This window comes from Vanessa cardui, chromosome 17 (genome assembly GCF_905220365.1).
Source record: "Vanessa cardui chromosome 17, ilVanCard2.1, whole genome shotgun sequence".
In the NCBI taxonomy this organism is placed as follows: domain Eukaryota; kingdom Metazoa; phylum Arthropoda; class Insecta; order Lepidoptera; family Nymphalidae; genus Vanessa; species Vanessa cardui.
This window is the reverse complement of record NC_061139.1, coordinates 11706788-11721545: the sequence shown is the minus strand read 5'-3', so window position 1 is coordinate 11721545 and position 14758 is coordinate 11706788. Positions and strand designations below refer to the sequence as shown.

The 14758-nt window shown below is 33.4% G+C and overlaps 1 protein-coding gene across 1 annotated transcript in view; it reads right to left on the bottom strand.

Moving 5' to 3' along the window:
- Positions 1 to 942, bottom strand: part of LOC124536974 (frizzled-10-like) — a 30336-nt gene extending 29394 nt beyond the window's left edge. The window contains exon 1 of the mRNA XM_047113664.1: positions 593 to 942. Coding sequence (XP_046969620.1) covers positions 593 to 772 — 180 coding nt within the window. The 5' untranslated portion in view covers positions 773 to 942. The remainder of the gene's footprint in view (positions 1 to 592) is intronic.
- Positions 943 to 14758: the final 13816 nt, after the last annotated feature.

Here is a 14758-nt window from a genome sequence, read left to right as displayed (position 1 = left end):
AATTAAATATTTTTGTTAACTAGTGAGGTTAATTATTATTAGTGCAAGTGAGTGCAACTTTTTATGAAGTAATTCTTCATATTTTAATCTTATAAGAATCTAAAATATACCAAGTGTCAAACAAAACAGATTTATATTTTGAAAACCTAATTCAGCGCCGTCATTTTACTGAGAAAAATGTAAAATAGTTCGATAGAATGGAATTTCAATTAAGACGTCAATTCATCAAACGAATTATACGTCGGTAAAATTTTTCTCTGATAACGTTTATCGATGAGTGAAATATAAACGATTTGTTTGTAATTAACTAAATTTTAGTTACGTATAACATCTAGGCATTTACGTATACATAACTATGTTTCATAACAAGCAAGGAGGTTAGCGTTAAATAATAGAGAACCTCTTAGTTTTATTAAAATGTATTCTAACTATATTACAGAACACTTCAAATTGCAAATTGAATACCTTGCTATATGTACCTTTATGATTATTTTTATTAGAAATAATAGTATAAATATAGTCATTAAAAAAATCATTTAAGAAAATCGTAATGTCTAACATTCTTTAATTATAAAATCTTGGTACAACTTACCGCTTCTTCAGCTTCCTTCTGGTCTCCGTGTCCCATTAGATTAGGCATAGCTGTCCAGTTGTAACCAAGGTCCTGGCACTGAGATAGCTTAATCCTCTCGCATTTTCCACCTTCGACCTCCTCCTGGTCAGCGGCAACCATCCAAACCAGGAGAAAAAAACACAAAAACCGACCCATCATTGTTTCACAGTTAATAAATACAATATAATGTATATATTTTCATTCATATTAAAACTATTCAGTCATAAAAACACAAACACTATCGTATAAAGTTTACGGAACGTCTTTTAAATGAGCGCACGTCCTTCCTTGAACGGAGTTCGTAGCGGACTGATTCAAATTTCGAACGCGGCGCGGCTCAAAGGCAGAGGCATGGAACCGGTCGGCCGCGGCCGGTGCGTTCTAAACGCGCATATGTTTCGATAAAACTTTGAACGCATGAACATGGCATTACGAAGTAAAAAAAGGAAAGGTGCCTAATTCGTGCAACTCAACGCAATCAGTGGGAGTCATTTTGTAGCTCCACTATAACAGAGAGAGCGAGACAATGATGCACAGATTAAATTAAGTGTATATGCCCGTGGGGAAGGATTATTTTTTTTTTAAATTACTACGATAAAAGTGTTGGGCGATTGGATGTCCGGGATTTTAGTACGGATCGAAAGGAATTGGAGCAGCTCGATTAATTTATACAATTGTAATTAGCTTTTACTCTGACTAACTCTCTTTAAGGTTGTTGAACTTTCACTTAGCTTACTTTGTTATGTTACTCATATCAAGTTAATTATAAAAGGTATATTAGAGAAGTATACTGGTTATTGACCGCAACCCCTAGATCACAATACCGGAAGACCTGCAAAAGAGCCTACCTATGGCTTTTATCGCATATTCGTTTATCTCCCATGCATCCCAAGTAGAATACACAATTAGGCCCCTTCATTACATCACTCCAATAACACCTTTAATATATAAACAGTACAATGCAAAAGCAACTCTATTTCCACCCATCAAGATAAAAAACCGCAAAATAATCTTCGCATCTCGGTCCGTTGTCTTGACCATTATAGGTGGACCTGTAAATCGTAGGGACATCGTTTCATGTTGAAAGACAAGGAAGGTTGTTTTTATAGTGGTTGTTTGTATGAATAGTTGCATTGTGTGAGCGGGACGCCTGATCGAGAGTCAAAGGCGCCGCCGGGCAGCGCGTACGCAGCCCGGACGAGAACGGAATGCCTAATTAAGGACGCATGCGTGGACTGGTGGGTGATGATTGTGGTCCGAGTTTAGAAAAAAAACACGATTATTTATTATTTTTAATATACTTTTTTATTACATTAATGTGCAAAAGTTTTTTGTCGCAACTGTAAAACTAGGTATTGATTAGAGTTTAATGAAAATAAGTCTGCTATTCATATTAATCGTCTTTATATTACGTATTTTATTTTGATTATTTATGTCGGTGGACAGATCTGTGGTGCTCATTTGGTCACTTCACAAGATTAATTATTATTAACCGTCGTGTATGTCTACTGGAAAATGCGTTGGTACCATCTAACATTCAACTATAGCATTGTAAGCAATCATTGGTTAAATCAAATACCGCGCATCCAGCATCCATACTATTTTACACATATTACAAAAAACTAAGATATAAGCTGTTATACATGACAAGCTTTGCATTTTTTTATTTATATTCTAAGATCTGCTGCCGAATCGTACCATACAATTTGTACAGCCTGTAAATTCTCCACTGCTGAGCTACGGCATCTGACTTTGAGGAGAAGGTTTATGCAATATACCACCACGCTGTTCCAATGCGGGTTGGTGTCAACGTCAAAGTCAAACATATTCCTCACAATATTTTTCTTCGCCGTTGACCACAAGATGAATTATAAGCCCATGAAAATTCAGTGTCGTTTACTTGGGCTTGAACCCGCAATTGTCGGTTTTGTACCATTGAGCCAACTCTGCTCAAATGTACCATAAACTATGGCATTCTTGTATAACATAATATATAACTTTAATCAATACATACGATGGATTCTATGTAAAATTAAATAAATTCTCTCGAATAATCTATTGAGGTTTGGATATCCATCAACTCCTTAAGCTTTGAGATATAAGCTCGTTATCAATCTGGAGGGCGTGAAATGTGGCTTGTCGTAACTACAGATACATTGTGCCTCAATTAAATGTCTCTACTACTATATATTAATTATATACTAGTATTATAAATGGGAAAGCAACTCTACCTGTCTATATATCTTTGATGGCTAACCCATTAAACCGAATTTGATTAAAATAGGTAAAAGCTAAAATGGTCCATTGGTTAGAACGGGTGCATCTTAACCGATGGTTTTGGGTTCAAACTCAGGCAAACACCACTATATACATATATATCTGTATGAGCTTAATTTGTGTTTATAATTCATCTCGTACTCGGCGGTGAAGGAAAACATCGTGAGGAAACCTGCATGTCTAATTTCATCTAAAATCTGCCAAATGTTCCAAAACCCTCTCCTTAATGGGAGAGGAGGCCTTAGCCCAGCAGTGGAAAATTCACGGGCTGTTGTTTTACTATTTTTTTACTATAGGTAAAAACAACCAAGAACTACAAAGAGTGATATTTTTGCAACACTAACAACTGACTATCAACATTTAAAACTCGAGCGAAACCACGGGCAATAAACAACTATTTTTTTAATATTATTTTGTTATATTGAATAACTATTATTGGATAAAAATTTGGGAAACTACATTTCTTACAGTAAATAGCTTAATTATTATTTATTACAAAAAACAACAACAACAACAGCCTGTAAATTTCCCACCGCTGTGCTGAGGCCTTTGAGGAGAAATTTGGAACATATTCCAAAACGCTCTTCCAATGCGGGTTTAAAAATAAATTTAATGATTTAAAAGTACTTTCGATAAGAGATGTCAGCAAATATTATCGCAAGAATTCGTTGATAAGGAATTCAATGATGCTTCCGACTAAGTCCTTATAATGATTCGTCAGCGCTATCGTAAATAATTGAGCAATATTGTGAGATTATCGGACATATTTAGATTACTTTAAATAATTATTACTTCCCGGTTTTGATCGCATACTTTAATTTATAGCTTAATTGTATTTTTGGAAAGGTGCTTTGGAGATAAATTAATTTTATATTTGTCTCGGCTGATTGATATTGTTTTTAATCGATAGTTAGTTAGGTACCACTTTCTCTTCATATTTTAAAATATCGTCATACCGTAAGCATTGAAAGTTACATATTTATTTTGTTACTTTTCCGTTTCATAAATTCAAATCATTTGTAAAATATACATTGTTAAAGAAGGCATTTTATTCCATACATGATTATACAGATGATAAAAAAGCGTGGAGTCAATATTTTTTCCAGGCAGGATATATTATATATGTATGTATATTTATATATACTATTTAACTAATATGCTTTTGTATTTTTAAGGAGTGAAAAAGAGTAACTTTTGAAAAGGTGTTTGTAAAAGGCTACTTAAATAAAGTATATCTTGGTTTGAGTTTGAATTTACTGGTGCACCAGTATAACTATTAGAAAACAGAACAAAAATTTAGTTTCATACATTTCGAAAGGACGGTTAATATCTATTATAGTGTCCATGTGTAAGGGTGGTGACCACCATCGTATAACTGTGTGTATATGTGTGTGTGTGAAGTTACACAGACTTCAAATAAAAAAAATACTTATAAAAATATATGTAATAAAACGCTCCAGTGATAAACTTGCGCCGAACATAAAGTACAGTCGGCCGCGTATCGTAATTAATACGTCAGATATGGCTCGGGTGGCGGCGCGATTGACAGTACATGCAAAGTGCAGGAAGCGATCGCCGAAGTCCGAACTACCGAGCGCCGACCGCTATCGACTTGCGCCAAATTAATTAATATTTACGATGTTTTTATTACGCGAGTCTGGCTGAGTCATATCAATTTCACTAGACTTAATGTCCCATACGAACCAGTTCGAATCAATGTGCTGAATTTAAATCTAACTCTAGCGAGACGTCTGGGTAGATAGCACCCACTCATCAGATATTCTACGACCAAACAACAGTACTTGGTATAGTTGTGTTCCGGTTTGAAGGGTGAGTGAGCCAGTGTAACTACAGGCACAAGAGACATACCAACATAGTTCCGAAGGTTGATGGCGCATTGGTGATGTAACGAATGGTTAATATTTCTCACAGCGCCAATGTCTTACGAGCGGTGGTGACCACTTACCATCAGGTGGCCCACATGCTCGACCGCCAACCAATAGCATAAAATAAACTTTTTTCAAATCAAATCAAATCAATTTTATTCAAGTAAATTTCACAATTAAGAATTGTATCGTCTATAATTAAACATTAGCATCAATTCGGAAAGCAGTTTCTAGCGAGAAGAAACGGCAAGAAACTCGCATAGTTGCTCTTTATAAATAAACAGATTTACAATGCTGTTCTTTACAATAATTATTGTCCTGTCACGGAACCCGAGCCCAAAATCGAGGCCTTTTTTTAATGAAATAAGTGCTATCCAAGGATTATCTAGAAAATAATAATTGAAATATGTAGACGAATACAGCTTTGATCGAAGAGCATTTGGAAGTCCTCATACTAAGTGGACTGACAACTTAAAAAAGGCTGCAGGCACAGATCCGGCCGTGGTGCCATTTAGGGACGACCACGGTCCAGGACAAAAGCTGAATGATGAGATAAAATGTTTTCTGACAACCAAGACATGTAATGTTATATAAATTCAGCAATGTTGTTACTGTTGGTATATATTTACATACCAAGGCCAGCCCAGGTGGTCTGGACCATAGCTGTAGGTTCAAAGCAAGATCTACTTTTGAACTATTATGTGATAATATATCTTGCAGCGGCTTGGTGGACTAAACTCTAAAACTTTTCCTCGAGAGAAGTTGGCCTTTCCCAACGGTGGGTATACAAGCTTCACCTTCATTTCTAGTCAACTCTTTTAACGCTAAGATTTCGATATTTCGATAGCCAATAATTCGTTATTTGATTATTTAGCCAAATAAATAATAGTTGTTAAATTTATTTTTTACGTATACACATACAATTTGGTAGTATTTTTTGTTTAGCCACTTAATATTGCTTACAAAAATAACTCTAACATTAAAAAATTAAAACTAAAAAACACTTAATGTTGTTTTGATTAACAAAGGCAGGTTAATCTGTAAAAGGGATCTCTTCCAGTCAACATTAACGTAATGTGTGGGATAATCTCAGATTTAACATATTTCATATGAAAATATATAACATGTGTATAAAATAATTTACTATTATTATAAAGGCGAAAGTTTGTTTATAGTAGAAACACGCACTTCATTGTGTTTTTCTTATCAAATATTTCCAATAAAATTATAAGAAATAATTTTACAGAGCAGAAAGATGGAGAGAGCATGAGACTTTAGAGTGAAGAGAATAGCACCGGAGTTCTACTTTAAAATATGTAATATAAAAATATATATATTTATATTTAACTACTCCCATAAATATTATTTAAAGGGGAATTGTTAAATAATGGAGCGTCTTCTTTTTTCAACCGACTTCAAGAAGGAGGAGGTTATCAATTCGTCTGTATTTTTTTTTATATAATAATTATAACTACATATATAATCGTAAATCGACTTTTAAGTAGTCTAATATTTTTCATTTCATTTAACTCAGGAGGACTCTAAAAATATGTTCAATACGCAATTGTTTTTATTACTTCTGAGTGCATATTAATTTGTTTTAAAATGGTGTTTTGTTTGAAGTCGGTTTTTCTTTTTGTTAAAATTTTATTTATCTTATGTCATATTAATAATGACAGAAAGAGATGAAACATGATTTAACTATAGACTCGCTAAATATCGCTAATAATTATGATCGTTAATTTTGAGCGATGAACAATTTAGATTGACTTAGGACGAAACAGTTTAGACACTTGAAATGGCTCACAGGACAGACGCAATAAACCCCTAATCATCATACCACAAATGTTATTCCAGCGGTATTAGAATTAGCGGGAAGTGGTCAAAAAGCTGATGACGAGACTGGCACAATTACCGCGCGTTTGACGTGGCCCGGGGTCGTAGACACAATTAAGTGAATTTGCCAGAGAGTGGCAAAAACAAGGACGCTTGCTGGACGCGTATAGTGACCACACGATATGATCAACAAAGAGACTTCGAAATATGTGATTCTTTAAAAAGTCACTTCGTGTCTCGTTCGTGTAATATTAAAAGCTGACTTACAACCTATTCCAATTGAAGTAGGTATAAAGCTTAACAAACCTTAGAAGATGTATTTCATGCGATTTGCTAATAACTCAGGTATATTCTACAGTGGGGTGCATGTCAGTCACCTCCTCGTGGTGCACCCTGGGCAACGGGGCCGGCTTGTGCTTGCTCGTCGTGCTAAGATTTATGATTAATAAATCTTTTTTTATTACTTATGAATTAACAACATTAATTGCTTAAATATATACAAATATGAACTAAAATTAGTTACTGTATAAATCTTGACCGCGTGGAATGGTGGCAAGAATGCTATATATATCTTGGATCACTTTAATTTCACTTCCGACATTCCGGTTACAGTTTCGTCGACGTTCAAAACGCCATTTGCAAATCCATAGTAAATATCATAAATACTAGAGTAATCAAGCTCTCGACCAATGACAAGGCGTCAATTAGCTGTTTGTTTATTTGATTTTTCTCCTTTTATCGTTGGAATAGAGTTTAAGCTTTAGAACTTGAAGCAATATTTTAAAGACCGTTTTGTGCGGTAAATTTCGAATTTATTCTCACAGAATAGTTCTATAATTTACAAAGTTAATATACTAAATTTTATTAAAAGTTAAATTCTATTTAGTTAATATAAATATTTTTAATGTTATGAATGATATTTTTTTGTTTATACTTTATAGAATTATTACGTCTTTTCGATAATGTAAAGTCATTCTATACGTATTTTGTTTTAATATATTAAAGCAATAATTAGAAATCATGGTCATCCACCACAGGCAGTACAATTTGGTCGGAATGCCGGCTCTCTTCACGTAAAAACTGTAACGTCGAAACAAGTCGAAATTTTTGTCGTAAATATAAGTGGAGTTTTGTAAACATTCGAAAAATAATGAAACGTATTTTTCTCGAAAAATATCATTTACTTGTTGCGTTCAAGTTTTTAGAGCACTTTGAGTTCTTGCTATTTATAAAAATAATAAAAATCTTATGTACTTACTATTCAATAATACATTATTTTATCTTGACAAATATTATAAATACGAAAGTTACTATGTCTATCTGTCTGAACGATTATTGATGTGGTATGAAACGAGCTTATCATTCAAGGAAGGGGCTACTTTTCATGCCTAAGACCTGAAAGAAAATATGAAAATGCGAAATCGAAATCGCGGACAACAAATAGTCTTTATATAAATGGCCTGACTTATTATTCATTACAAGAGTAATTAAGCAAATGGATTAACATATTCTTAATATAAAATAAGCGAAATAAAAAAATAATGTCGCTTGAATTATATAATTTTCTCTTTTAAATAATAACTGCGATTTAATTTTAGAATACGGAGCGAATAATAGTTATACATATATGTGTATAGTACAACACAACTTAGGTGTAGCATCGGCAAAATTCGTAATGTATGTTGTGTCGTACATTACCTATTTATTATTCAATAACAAAACCGCCTCACTGGTACAGTGACCAGCCATGAAACCTCAAAGAGATTCAAATTGTGTCTATTGTATTGATTAATTTCTATTTTATTGCGTTAAACTTTATTTGTACTATATTGTTAAATATGTGATAGGCGACATGCATACAAATGCTCTAATGAAATATAAAACCTTTACATAATGTAGGATAAAATATATACATAGACATAAATAAACTATAAACTTACCTCAATATAAAGCCTTTTAAAGTTATGAAACCTATTGACAGGGTATAAAAACAGCGGTGTTTTTTTGGTTCGTATCACAAGAGGCGTCATGGTGGGCGAGTAGGTGTTAATACAGGCTCCCGCTGCGCATGCGCATGCGTCGACGCGGAGCTTTTAATATTCATGCCGAATGTATGACATTGCGAGATAACATTTTAGGCTTAATTACAATGACGCTGAAATTAAATACTTACCGGTGATTTTAATGATATTTTCTTCTGAATGAACGAATGTAATTTTTTTATAATAAAATTCGACTTTTATTAAATTTTTGACCGAATTTGTCTGAATATACGGTGTAAATACAAACTTAACAATTTTTAATATTAATGAAATTCAGACGGGTCCCTTGTCTTGTACTCTCTGAACGAAACGCAAAAAATATCATCAAAATCGATTCATTATGTAAAATAATTCTTTCTGAATTCGGTTAAAAATTTAGCTGAAAACAGACATTACAAGGCTAAAATTCTCGTATCGTATTTTACCTTCCGTAATTTTTGTTTTATACAACACTATATAAGATATTAAATTAACATGGTTATTTTTATTACTTAAGTTATTAATCACGAGACTCGTGAACAAGACATTCGTAGATAATGTCGAAATATCGAGCTCTACCGAATAAAAATAAAAAACATGGTAAATATCCCGACCCGAAACTTTAGTAACTATATAACTAATTCCGTTTTTTCATCGGAAATTGTATACCAAACGGGACATACTGTTTTGACATTTTTTGATACCCATTGTCGTTCCACTAAGAAACGTAAAGCGTTGCCATTGTGTCTGAAGAGAAAGGGGGAAAATGTAATTCGATAAAGTTGCAAACTTACTTATCCACACAAGAAGTTACAACTATTGTCCGCCATATCAGATTACCAGTGATATGATGCTATTATACTCGACAGACTTCCTGTTATTTGACGATACTTTATTCAAGAAATATCAAGGGATACTCTGTAAGTGCTGAGTAACATAGCTTTGCCTTAATAAGGGTTCTAGAATGTCAATGCCTCCGTTCAGTATAATGGCTTATTCGAGTCAACACCCTGTAATCCTGTGATGAAATCCCAAATCAGTCCAGTAGCAATAAAACCAGAGCCGGTTTCCTATTATGAGTTTTTCAGTAATAACCCAATATTATTGTGCACTTAAAATGCCACTAGTGCGTTTCTTGGTAAATAGACCAGATAATATCGTCAATGCCAATTCAACCTTAGAAATTAAGAGGAAATCACACACCTTCTGACTGGCTCACTCAACCTCAAAACCGGACAGCAACAACTATAAGTTTTTACTATATAGAGACATATTACCCAAGTAGGTACGTATATATTTGTATTATTTATACAGAATTGAATGGCCAAGAAATTAACTGGCACAATAAAATAAAGAGGTCACAAAAATATAACAAATTGTAATTCTGAAATTTGGATGCTTTCTGTAAATAAAAATATACAGGCACATCAGATTACCTAACTTAATAGAAGAATAGATACAACAAAGGCACAGACAGTGCATCTATAGATATAAAAAGAGTGAACAAAAAGTAAGCAAGTATATAAAAGATAAGGCATAATTATTTACGATAGACATATTTGACGGTACATTCAGGTGGCACGACACAGCCAATTGGAAGGCGTAACAAGCAACAATGGAACCGGTGTCACGGGCCAGATTCACAGCCGAGTGTATTCAAATGAGCATCTCCTGACAGGCTCCTGTTCATGAATAATGTCACTTGGTATACGATTAAAAGTGGGACCAGATTTTTGAAACGCTGATTGGATTATTTATTTAGAAGACAGACTTTTACTGGAGGTGTTTTTAGTATAAGCCGAGATGGCTCAGTGGTTAGAACGCTTGCATCTTAACCGATGATTGCGGGTTCAAATCCAGGCAAGCACCACTATTTCATATGCTAAAATTGTGTAAATAATTCATCTCGTGCTCAGTATTGAAGGAAAAAATCTACATTCCACTAACTCGCATTGGAACAGCGTGGTAGAATATGTTCTGTCTGTCCCTATATATGATTTTGAGAGATTTTGTAATAGATAGTAGAGTGATTCGAGAGGAAGGTTTTTGTACATGATACATGGACAATATGGCAAAGAACCCGTGCGAACGAGGGGCGGGCTGTTATAGTTACAAATAATCAAGCAGATTTCCTTAATACGTTTTCCAGCAGGTCTAAAAAAAATATTTTGTTGTTGTATTACTTGTTATAATTAATTCCCGCTTCTTCAAGATGATCACTCAAATATGCTTACTTTTTTAGTATATTTATGTCTCCAAAGACATGCAGTCTGTGCCCTTGGAATTTCCTTAAATTGTTTTTTTTTTTTAATGTCAATGAAAATTTACTTTGATTTACTCAAAAGTGATTTGGCGTGTTGCACGAGGTTCTATATAAAAATTGTTCAATAAATAAAGTCAATGACCTTTCGCCAAACTTTTACAACCTTCAATCATAATTGATACAAAGTTATTAACTTATATAACAGTTTATTACGGATCTCAATCAACGAGAGCAACAACAAGCTTTACTAATTTTCTAATTGCTCCTTTAAATGTTTAGAGATATTTAATTACATTTAAATAATAATTTCGTTATTTTTTTCTATGTTAAGTATTATGTTGTGCATTTATATTGGTTATATTTAAACTATAAAATTTTACCAAGCTAGATATAATATGTGTTTGCACAAACACAGGTGCACATTTTATTTCCTCATGCCCATAATCGCATAGAAAATCCAAACTACTTTTAACTACAGATACAATTTAAAAAATTTATAAAATATGGGACAACATCACATACATTACTCTGACCCCATTGTAAGGACGGCACCACAAAGACCCAGACCTAAGACAAAATAGAAAACTAATGATAATCTACATCGACTCGACCGGGAATCGTACCTGGGACCTCGTAGTGCGTACCCATGAAAACCGTTGTACATTGTACACACCACTCCACCTCGGAGGTAGTCTGTTTTGAATTGATATTGTCATCCGAAAAATCAATTAACTACAAACGAATAAATCTATTGAATTCTTATAGAATATACAATTTTAAATTAGTTCCCATGTAATCTATTCAACCAGTCAAAGACTCCCATAGTCGATTTAAGGTCACCAGAGCGGAGTTCCTATGCTTACCTTCCGGCCACACGATTAGGCAGCTATCTAACGAAGCGTTATTATTATTTATCAAGACTACAATCTTAAAAGTCCAAATGCAAGCTGATGCCGGCGACAGCCAAAGACGGAATTTTTGCAATGGCAATGTTTTTTGTTACATGTATATATATCTACTACAAAATAAAAAGTAAAAATTTTAAAACTGACACAAAAAATATTCACTAAAATCTAACAAGTAATAATTTAAAGATATTATAATTATTATTGTCACATATATTACGTAAATTCAAATATTTTTATTTTCCAAGCTGATGATTTTCTAACTGCAAAACAGAATTTCATGAAACATGGCTAAGTATACTAGTATGTCTGTTACCATTTCCGATAAGGTCTCCTAACCAAGAGTGCCCAAAGTTTCTGCCAACTGCAAAAACTCTTCCAGGGTAGTAAATCGAGTCATTTTTTTTATAAATATGAGACAACGTCACATACATTACTCTGATCCCAGTGTAAGTAGCTGAAGCACTTGTGTTATGGAAATCAGAAGTAACGACGGTACCACAAACACCCAGATCCAAGACAACATAGAAAACTAATGGTAATCTACATCGAACCCGGGACCTCAGAGTGGCGTACCTATGAAAACCGGTATACACACCACTCGACCACGGAGGTCGTCAAAATTACTTACCTACTTGCTACCGATAAATAATTATATTGCTCAAATAGTTGTTCTTATTTTAAAATCATTTATGAAGTCTCAATATAGCTGTCGTGACGTCATCACGTATTATTGTATATTATCCGAGTAAAGCCAGGTTTCCATTTAAATAGTAATCTAGTATTTCCTAGTTCTATACATAGAACACTGTCTTTTTCATATGTCTTTATACATTTCATATATATAAGTTATAATAAACTACAAAGTTTAATGGGTACACACTACACACTTACATCAAAGTAAAAATTAATTATATGACCGGAAACAGCGGCCGTTTAAGTGTGCGTCGAATACGTCGACGCGGGTGACAGAACAGCCAGCTATAACATCGACATCAAATAAATCACTCAAATTTCATTTCACAACTATTTTACACTTTTCCATTTGTGAACAACTTCAATAAGGGTTGTTAGTAGTATTTTTTTTTTCAAAGAATTAAATAAAAAATAGCATTAGAATAAATTGTATGCATCAACACATTCATATAAATGTTTCAATGCAAAATTTATTACTAAGTAGATACAACGCATTCTTCAGATATTCTCCCTCTAAACAGCCGTTACTCAGTATTCTGGGTAATATACACTGGGTAAATGGTGCAAGGGACATAGCATCGTATAAGGTTGGTGGCGCATTGCCGATGTTAATGGTTAATTTTTTTTACAGCAACAGCTCAGGTATATTAGCGGTGTGACTTACCATCAAGTGGCCTATTTGCTCAACCGACTACATATATATTTAAAAGTGTTATAAGAATTAAATTCATACTACTTTCATTATTTTTTCAACAACCCCTCTAATCGGAAGTACTCAATTGGTCTTTACTTCAATCCGAATGGTTATTGGCCAATGGTAGCCCATGACGTAATAAGTGACCAATGAGCTTATATATTTACTTACTATTTAATATTTATTTAGATCCTTTATTAAAAGACTACTGATCAGTATGTAAAATTTCTACGGTATGGATGTACCCTTTATAACTCAGGAACAAGTTGCATTCTTTCCATGAAAAAAAAAAAATACAATTGGATCATTAATTACAGTAAATACCATTCACACACACAAACAAACCTTACCTTTTTAAAAATTCAATTGTTTAATAGTACGATTGACAACCCTAAGAGAGTTGCATAAATAAAATTGATTAAAAAAAATCCATTCAACTTTACCCATTAACACTTAAATTATAAAGACGGTTATTGCGTAACGAACAATGCCAGGATAAAAGAGACAATTTCAGCCTTATATTTAAAAGGAATAAGATTCAAAATATCACAGCAAAATTATATGACAAAAGGAAATTATGTGTATTAAAACAACATGTGGGAGACAATGGCGGCGTAGTCAAAGGGTTACAAATGGCGGCGCGTTTGATGTTACCGACTAATTTTACAACCGTCTAAGCCCACACCGGAATATTTTTTGAGTTAACAGTTGCACCTTGCATTAAAGGCTTACATTTTTTTGACACCCTTCTAAGTTAGAATTCGACGTACAATATAATTAGGCGAATGACTTCGTACAGATTAAAAAAAAACTATGCCGTAAATAATAGTATGTATAGTTAACTCATGAGATTTAAACATTCACCAATCCGTAATGAAAAAGCATCGCCTAGCGAGATGCGATATTTTTACGCCAAACGGGTTTTAATGTATCGTAATATTTCTTAACTAGTTATCGCCTGCGGTTTCGCTCGCGTTAAGGGGTTTGATTCCTAGCCTATGTCCTTCCTTGTAGGTCAAGTTTATTTGACACCAAATTACATCCAATTCGGTTCATTAGTTTAGTCGCGAAAGAGCGACAAACTGACAGACAGACAGAGTACAAAATTAGATTACCAAATTAATGTTTGTTATTTTTGAACATTGTTAATGATACGGAACCCTCGTAGAAGTAAACTTGTTCACATGGAACCCTAAAGTCACTCGTAGATATCCATTACTTATTTATTGTAAAACATTCAATCAATTATTCGCTCAATCATCGGTCTTGCGCAGGCGCACTTTTTATCGATACTTGTCGAACATACTTGGATAAAAATAACGATCTAAATCTACGCCAATAATAACCTTAAAATATTTATAAACATACACACACATAAAAAATATTATTGTATGTTGTGCAGTAGACGTCACTTTTATTTTATTATTATTTATTCTTATTTAATTAATATTTTACTATATACCTAATACTCGCTTTGTTAAATTAAAATTTGGGTAAGGATTACCAGAATATATAAAAACTAAGTTTATTTTTTATCGCATACTTCCGACATGGTCGTTCCATTTCA